At 40.6% G+C, this 9,577-nt stretch overlaps 1 protein-coding gene and 1 pseudogene across 1 annotated transcript; both read right to left on the reverse strand.

The window, feature by feature from the left end:
- Positions 1–2,919: 2,919 nt before the first annotated feature.
- Positions 2,920–4,476, reverse strand: LOC140789209 (3-ketoacyl-CoA synthase 17-like; annotated as a pseudogene).
- Positions 4,477–7,088: 2,612 nt separating this feature from the next.
- Positions 7,089–8,607, reverse strand: LOC140789499 (3-ketoacyl-CoA synthase 17-like). Its single transcript, XM_073139215.1, has one exon. It carries the CDS (start codon positions 8,495–8,497, stop codon positions 7,097–7,099), a length of 1,401 nt encoding a protein of 466 aa, XP_072995316.1. The 5' UTR covers positions 8,498–8,607; the 3' UTR covers positions 7,089–7,096.
- Positions 8,608–9,577: the final 970 nt, after the last annotated feature.

Genomic DNA, 9,577 nt, shown 5'->3' on the forward strand with positions numbered 1-9,577 from the left:
TTTGTCTCCAAGAAGATACCAATAAATATGAATAAATAAATCGTAAGCTAATCTAGCCTTATCCAAATGGATATGGGCCTGGCCTACTGGCAATTCTAAAACAAAAACATGGACCTTATCTGAATAGTACTCTCCTGTCGAGTATTAATTGAAAAGGTTAATTGCATTTACGAATCTCACAAACTTTTTTATTATGATATTCTACGTAAACTTTAAATCTAAGTGGGACAACAATGACATGGAATCTGTTTAATGACTATTATATTCTTAATAAGTAATGAGTATACCACCCATCAACTTAGCTATTAAAATAAAATATGATTGTGTCGACCGCAAATTGATCAAATTTGCATATAGGATAACTTGATATGAGTGACACTTAAATAAAATTATCAATAAGGTAAATGAAAGGTTGTGAAATAGGGGCATATATTATAACTAAAAAGGTATATAAAAGATTTTTAATAAAAATTGAGTGTAGTTTAAAATATGTAAATATAATTAATCCTGATTAAAATCACGTTGTAAGTTACTACAAATAAAATTCATTTGGAAAGGTCTCAGAAAAGGCTTTTGTGCTCAGATTGCACCGGCTCAAATTCTCCAACAGTGCATCTAGATCTGGCCGATCTAGTATGATGAATTGCATTTAGAGTGCGTCATAGAAGACCTATGACTTATTTGAAGTGCTGCTACCTCTGAAACCTTCCACTACTGTAGTTTCTTCTTATCCATAATTTACAAGCTTAGCTTGGTTCAATTCGGGCCTGAGCTTTGGTATATGAAGTGACCACGGACTAGTTAGTCCGTACATTCGGGATTTGACACTTCATATAACTATCCATTAAGGCACATTTATTGCGTCCATAATTGGTCCTTTTGACCATTCTTGCTGCAACTTTGCTGTACAATTATTTTTTAAATTGAATAATTACATATAACATTCAGCATGGTATATGCAGCCTAACATGAAACAGTACTTTATAGGAATCTCAAGCTTTGGCTCATTTAAATGGAATGAAGATCAAACTCGTCTGTGTAATGTTTTAGGAAAACTGAAGATAGTAAGTCCGCAACTTAGTGGGACCCATCATTAAGAGGACTAATGTATTTCGAACATTTTGAGTTGCCGTTTTGCAGTAATACAAATTTTGGGGGGAAAACTGCCTTACAACTTTATATGACTTGCTATAAACAGCGTAGATATGATATATATAACTAAAGTTGAATAGAGATTGATTGTAAGATGAAGAGAGATATTATTATCTCTTTATTTATTTATAAAATATTATTTTTTAATGATTTCGAGACTAGACAAGAAAGTTATTTCTATATGATATTTCAGTTGGACAATTAATAATTTTTTTTTCATATATATGTGTTAAAAATTGTCTAAATTATATGCATATAATATTTTTGATAAAAAATTAACTAATATTAATTCTAATATTTATAAACAATTAAATTTATAATTTTCGTCGAAGGTTCGTATCACTTAATTACATCATTGAATTATTTGCATAATAATCTTTAGTATTACTTTTTTTCTTTTTTTTAAACTACTACTTACTTTTGTCTAATACCTACTCACCTGGCGGGATAGATGAGGCACAAATTACCTGAATTTAATGTGTTCGAAATTTACTGTTTGAAGATGGATTCAGTACCACTAGCTTTCTTTTACATCATCTGCCATTAATATTGACCAGTCGATTGTACTAGTCTTCTTTTAGCTTCCCTTTTTCCGCCCGTAAATAGTGCCCAAAGGGACATTATTAGCGCGTACTATAATGGACGCTAGCGGCGGTTTTTTTTTTTTTTTTTTCATAATATCTATTTTTTTTCCTGATAAGAAAACTTTAACCCCTTGGAAATTGCGATAATTCCTATCATAAATTGATACCTAGCATCATTTTGGGCAGACTGGATCTTCTAGTTTTCTTTAAACTTATTATCAATTTACTGTAGCTTTAAAAATATCTATTATTAGCTTTAGTCAGCTAAAACCTATGTAGATACATGAACTGAAGCTTGTATTAGTTTAGGATAATAATGCTTTGACAATTATATTTTGAGACGATAATTTAACTTGATAACAATAATTGCAGTACTTTAATAAATAGTTTAAAATTTAAATAATAATAATAATTTTTTATTCAAGATAGTAGATTGGTAAAATCTCTTTTTATATGCGATCCACGTGGAGCCATGAGAGTGACTCTACAGATGAGCCACGTGGAGATGCTGCAAGATTAGCTACACTTTACTCTAATGTAGGGCCAATCCACTGGATCAACTAAGGCCCGTCATATCTGCACCTCAATAAAGAAGCTTTAATCCGGTCTTTATAATCTCCTCGCAAGTGGAGGAAAATCCCTGCAAGTAGGCACGCAGCACCTAAAATCTCTCTTCTTCGATAAGGAGCTTCAGTAGGACATATGAGTATATGACGGATAAAATGTGTTAAATATTAATCATAATGTCTAGATGTGAGAAATTGGACCATCTCGGTCATGGTTTAGATGCCATTGATTTTTGATATTGCTGTTTTGGTATCTCAACTTGTGAAATAGATAATGTTTTTTAAAGATAAAGAGCAGGGAAGACAGCTCACATTAGACCGGCAATGTGGCACTAAACTGATCAAAATTTATAGTACTCTTTTAGTTGCCAAATGAGCATAATTAATTCTGATATAATGGCTTGTTTTAGAATAGTAATCAAACAATGGCTTATTGTAACATTAGTATAACCAAATTATAGTTTGGATGAGAATATTTTTATAAAATACTTTTAGTATAATTAATTTAACTTGGATGTTTTATGAGAAACCATATGTTTTGTTTAAAAAGCATGGTGTCGGGGGTGGTAAACTCTATCACATTGGTCACCAAGTGAAATAGATAGAATAATTGGGCAAAACCGTCAAATCAAAGCACATATATAGAAGAACTGCATAAATGGTAAGCAACTATGTTGCTGGCTCAAACATTTAACGTGCATTCATTGATACCTATGCATGGCTTATTTTCTCTCCCACGGGCACAGGATGCCTAAACCCCAGTTAGCTAACTACACTGGATACCTATGGATGCATCCCTTCCATGGGTTATCTGAATCTATCATTGAATCCCTTGACGCCTTCCAGACCACACTGCAAGCCTTAAACCCTGTCCCAAATGCCAGCATCCAAACCCTATCCCCTTTCTTTATCCTCCCTTTCGCCTCAAAGTAAGCTAACTCGTAGAACACCAAGCTGCTCGACGTATTGCCAAACCGATGCAGACACATTCTCGCCGGCTCCGTGACGTCCGCGTCGAGCCGCATCAGCTTCCCGACGGCGTCGATCACCGCCTTCCCTCCCGCATGGATGCACATGTGCTCGAATGCCTTCGTGAAGTTCGGCACATGCATCGCCTTCTTCTCGCCGGCCATGAACGACTTTGCCACGTTGTAAGTGAAGCGCAGCATCTCGGAGATCGGAAGCACGGCCGGAGCCAGCTTGGTGATGTGACTGCGAAGCCCAGCGCCTGCCACACGGACTAGGTCTTTAGTTAGAGCTACGCCGACGTTGCCGTCGTCATCCTCCATCTGGATCGCCGCGTTGTAGGCGGCGTCATCGGCGCCGTGGTGGGTTCACAGAGTTCTTACGAGCTCCATCTTTGCGGCACTGCGACGAGCCGGATCGCTGGTTAGGAGCATGGCGGCTGTGCCAACGCGGAAGATGCAGTTTGTGACGAGCATGTGACGGTTGTCACCAAAGTACCAATTGAGCGATGTGCTCTCCGTGACGACGATCAGGGCGTTGCCGGGCTTGTGGCGGAGGATACTAGCAGCGAGGTCGGTGCTCAACATGCCTGCGCTGCACCCCATGCCAGAGAGGTTGTAGGTTTTGATCGAAGGCGGGAGCTTGAAATGGTTAACGATGAGAGACGCGTGGGAGGGGGAGGGTGAGAACATGCTGCACGCGACGATTAGGACGGAGATCTCGGATGGCGGGACTCCGGTTTTGGATAGGAGGGAGGAGACGGAGGTGAACAGCCCTTCTTGGGCTTCTTGGATGGCGTACTTAAGCTTGGCCTCGTAGTCTTCTTGGAAGATGAACGGCGGCGCGTAGGTCTCGTCGCCGAGGCCGGACTTGCGGTAGATGGCGCGCATGAAGTCGGCGCTGGTAGGGGAGAAGCGGCGGCTGCGGTTGCCGAAGAACTCGCACAACTCGAGACTGCACCGACGGTCGGCGTCAGGCAGGTGGCACGTGTAGTCGAGGAGGTAGACGGCGAGCGGCCGGGTCGAGAAGTAGGCGATTAGGGTTACTAAACCGCAACACAAGAAGGAGAAGAAGAGGAGCAGTTGGTGGTGGGAGAGGAAGGGGAGGAGGGAGGATGGTAGCGAGGGGACGAATGCATGGTGTAGGAGGAGGACTGATAGAAGTGAGATAGAGGAAAACTTGAGGAGGGTGGTAGTAGGAGTTGCCATTGTATCAAGTGTTGCAGTGCACTGTGCTCTAGCTAATGAGAGCTGGGTATATATTTATAGCAAGTGAGGAGGAGTGGGAAGTGGGAAGTGGAAGACAAGGTGGGGTTCCTCTTCGAATGGTGAGTGAACGTTGAGCGGAATGAATGGTAGAACAGTGTGGTGAGACAAGTTGTAAGATGTTTGGTGGAGTTAGTTGGAATCTTAAATAGAACACTTCACTTCTGTTTCCACACAGACGATGCTAGCTAGGTCTAATTAGCCACCGAAATTTCTTTTCTGTTTAGCGTTATAATTCATAGATATAAACCTAAATAATCTCACCATATTCATATATGAATATCTATGAATTATAACGCTAAACTGATAGGAATTCTCTGTGGCTATGTAATTAGACCTACGAATCCAACCGGTTATTTGTTTTTGACAAATAAATGGTTTAGTTAATTAAAGTTGGCAGTGGAAATGGTAACGATTCTTGGCATAATGTGCCAAAATACTCCAGATAAATAGGCAATCCAAACTTTGAGGCACATTTTGAGGGACATCTCAAATTTTATTCCTCAATGCTAATGCGACGTTCAAAAATATATTATAAAACAAAATGATGAGGAAAATTCTCTGTCTTTAAAATTTTTTCTCTACCTCATCAAATTAACATCATTATTTTCTTTTCTTAAATAGTATAATAAATAAAAGTTGGCGGCAGATGGTGGAGGTATTTGTACCAAAAATTATTAAATAGTAAAATTGGGCTCTTGTACATTTACTATATAAATCATGCGCATGTTATGATAACAAGTATGTATCTCATGCAGAAATCTACATACGCATTGGTTTTCAATATTCTAATCTTGTTATTGTAAAAGTTATAATTTTTTTGGTACAAATTCCCCTGGTGGAGGTGGTGCTGGTGTCTTACTGAAATAAAATATATCTTATTTATAGGCCATATTTTGATCTTTTCTTCTGGTAAACTAAGGGAAGTGGGTGGGGGCTTGCATTTGTTTTCCTATTGATCACTAATTTCCAATACTCACTATTATTCACACAATCACTCACTACTTTTCTTATATTCTAATTTGGATAACTGATCAAATCTTGTATAAAAATATATATATCATAACCGGTTCAAATTATATTCATATGATCCTCTAGATAAACCTTTAGCAATTATTAACCCTTTGAAGATCTTTATAATGAACAAGATAGAAATCAACCATTGAAATATAGTGGTTCACCTCCGATATTTCCCTTTGATGCAGTGGGATTTTGGTCAGAGTAAGCTGGCTTGCAAAACTAAATTTGCCATTCAAATTTTTTGGATGAAAAAGATGCATTCGTTCCAAGTTAATTCTAGGCATGTTGGCTACTAGTATTATTCCGTGAATTCGTTTATTAATAATTCCTAGGCTTGTCCATTGCTACTCCTTTTTCCTTTTCTTTTGTTTTTCCAGGGAAAATTTGTAGGCAATTTTTTTGATAATATTAAGCTCGACATATACAAAACGAAGAGATATTTTGAACTGCACGAGTCTTACAATTTGGCAGAGATTAATAGCACAATAAAGAAAGAAAATATCATATTAACCTTAAACAGTGTGGCAAGATATTAGAATAGCACAGCCTAGCAGCGAGACAGGCACTTGGACACAGCATGACTTCGTGGAGCTCCGAAGGCTGGAGATATAGTGAGAACCAAGGACACGAGCAGTGGTAGTCACCCTTGTTAACTCGGCGAAGAAAATACGACCAACATGAGCAGCGAGTAGATATGTGTGTCGGAGAAAGACGATCAAAATAGGCCCTAAAGAGAACAAAAAACCTTCACTCTCTGGATCCAAAGGTGACCCAATGGCATAGAGAGGAAGGCACAAGAAAACCTCGATACCCTTGAACCATCCTGCATTGCCTCTCGCCCCCTCTAGATCTCACCTCTTTTAGGTTTAAACTAACGAGAAAGATCGATGAGGGCGGTGTTCAAGTTTCTCTCCTTGGACTCTAGAGACAAGGAGCAAGCAAGGAGGACGAATAAGGAGGAAAAGGGGAGAGGGAGTATAGAAAGCCTTAGTAAGGGAGGAAGGTGGTGGTGACAATCACATGGGTAAGGTTGCTTTATTATTTTTATTATCTTTTGGAGTAACGAAAGAGAACAATGTTTTGTTTCTTTTAAGCGCATGCAGCAGTAGATTATTAATAAAAGTAAGCAAATTAAGTATATATATATATATATATATATATATATATATATATATATATATATATATATATATATATATGTATACCTTCCTGTACAGTATCCCAAAGCTTGCAGGATGCCTCCTGCGTTCCTCGCGCTTGAGCCCTCAATTGGGGACCCCCCCATCCAAAATTCCCCACAGCCAGAGGCCATAGATGATAGCAACCAAAAGGACCGGACATTCAAGTGAAATAGATAGGATAGGATAGTTAGAGGCAGGCACAGCCTTCAAATCAAATCAGCATAAATAGGAGGCAACTATGTTGCACTCTCGAATAATAGGCATGCATTTCATTGGCAACCTATGGCTAGGCATGCATGGGTTATGTTCCCTCCCATAGCCCATAGGATGTCAAAACCCTAGATAGAAAGCTACCTAGCTAACTACACTGGATACCTATGGATGCATCCCTTCCATGGGTTATCTGAATCTATCATTGAATCCCTTGACGCCTTCCAGACCACACTGCAAGCCTTAAACCCTGTCCCAAATGCCAGCATCCAAACCCTATCCCCTTTCTTTATCCTCCCTTTCGCCTCAAAGTAAGCCAACTCGTAGAACACCAAGCTGCTCGACGTATTGCCAAACCGATGCAGACACATTCTCGCCGGCTCCGTGACGTCCGCGTCGAGCCGCATCAGCTTCCCGACGGCGTCGATCACCGCCTTCCCTCCCGCATGGATGCACATGTGCTCGAATGCCTTCGTGAAGTTCGGCACATGCATCGCCTTCTTCTCGCCGGCCATGAACGACTTTGCCACGTTGTAAGTGAAGCGCAGCATCTCGGAGATCGGAAGCACGGCCGGAGCCAGCTTGGTGATGTGACTGCGAAGCCCAGCGCCTGCCACACGGACTAGGTCTTTAGTTAGAGCGACGCCGACGTTGCCGTCGTCATCCTCCATCTGGATCGCCGCGTTGTAGGCGGCGTCATCGGCGCCGTGGTGGGTTCGCAGAGTTCTTACGAGCTCCATTTTTGCGGCGCCGCGACGAGCCGGATCGCTGGTTAGGAGCATGGCGGCTGTGCCGACGCGGAAGATGCAGTTGGTGACGAGCATGTGACGGTTGTCACCGAAGTACCAGTTGAGAGACGTGCTCTCCGTGACGACGATCAGGGCGTTCCCGGAGTTGCGGCCGAGGACCCTAGCGGCGAGGTCGACGCTCAACGCTCCCGCGCTGCACCCCATGCCGGACAGGTTGTAGGTTTTGATCGAAGGCGGGAGCTTGAAATGGTTAACGATGAGAGACGCGAGGGAGGGGGACGGTGAGTACATGCTGCACGCGACGATGAGGACGGAGATCTCGGATGGCAGGACTCCGGTTTTTGACAGGAGAGAGGAGACGGAGGTGAACAGCCCTTCTTGGGCTTCTTGGATGGCGTACTTAAGCTTGGCCTCGTAGTCTTCTTGGAAGATGAACGGCGGCGCGTAGGTCTCGTCGCCGAGGCCGGACTTGCGGTAGATGGCGCGCATAAAGTCGGCGCTGGTGGGTGAGAATCGTCGGCTGCGGTTGCCGAAGTACTCGCACACCTCGAGGCTGCACCGACGGTCGGCGTCCGGCAGGTGGCACGTGTAGTCGAGGAGGTGGACGGCGAGCGGCCGGGTCGAGAAGTAGGCGATTAGGGTTACTAAACCGCAACACAAGAAGGAGAAGAAGAGGAGCAGCTGATGGTTGGAGATGAAGGGGAGGAGGGAGGATGGTAGTGAGAGGAGGAATGCATGGAGGAGGAGTAGCAGAGATAGAAGTAAGACAGAAGAGAACTTGAGGAGAGTGGTAGGAGTTGCCATTGTATCGATCCCCAGTGGTGCGCGCAGTGCAGTGTTCTCTTAGCTAATGAGTGCTAGATGGGTATTTATAGCTAATGAGGAGGAGGAGAAGGAATTAAGTTGGATTTATTTGCATTGAGGTGAAGGAAGACAAGGTGGGGGTTCCTCTTGTATTCATGCATGGACATGGTGAGTGAACAGTGAGATAAATGAATGCGAGAAGAGCATGAGACAAGTTGTAAGATGTTAGATGGGGTTAGTTGGGGTCTTAATGGATAACTTCTGTTTCGACACAGACGCTATAATATTTTCTTCAGATTTGTTAGATTATATTTATGAATCATAACGCTAAACAGATAGGAAGTTTTTGGTTGACTAATGCATGACAAATCCTAACCTTCATTTTCTTATAGGTGCAAAAATGGTTAGAATATTGAAGCTGGCTACGATAATGGTGGCGAGACAATGGAACTGGCCGTAGTTGCGTTTTTAAGAATTAATTTCCGCCTACTCATGGATCAAATCGCCATAAAACCTTCGACATAAATTGATGAACTGGAATGGAGGGTTGCCTTGTTGGCTTTTTTTTTTAATTATTATTATAAAATATTTAACCTCGGATCCACTTTTAAAATAAATTTATTTTTATTCCTCATTTTATACCATAGCTCAATTACTATTTTTCTCTTAATATTAGTTTATTTATTTCAAATCAAAGAGTACTATTTTTTAATATTATATCAAAACTAATTATCACACATTTATTTAAAATACTAATAAATATAATAATTATTAGTTTTAGAGTAACTTTTTTATTTTATTTTGATATTAATAAATAATAAATTATTATTTATAGTTTAACCCTATTCTACATATGAATAACGCCCTATTGATTCCCTCGCCCTAGTAGACAAATAGAAAATCTTAATAATTGAGACATAATTTTTAATTGCTAACTCTATTCCTCAATAGTAGTGCTATGTTTAAAAGCAATTATAAATAAAATGACATGTCAAGTTGTCAACTTTTTTTTAGTCTTTCATAATATTTCTCTACTTGAGACATTAAAATATTATTATTTTCTTTTCTTAAATAGTATAA

The sequence above is a fragment of the Typha latifolia genome, chromosome 5 (genome assembly GCF_019914945.1).
Source record: "Typha latifolia isolate L0001 chromosome 5, TyphaL0001v2, whole genome shotgun sequence".
Classification (NCBI taxonomy): domain Eukaryota; kingdom Viridiplantae; phylum Streptophyta; class Magnoliopsida; order Poales; family Typhaceae; genus Typha; species Typha latifolia.

What these genes read in the sequence shown, in the direction of transcription:
- LOC140789499 (XM_073139215.1), bottom strand. Translation starts at nt 8,497, where the DNA reads ATGGCAACTCCTACCACTCTCCTCAAGTTCTCTTCTGTCTTACTTCTA.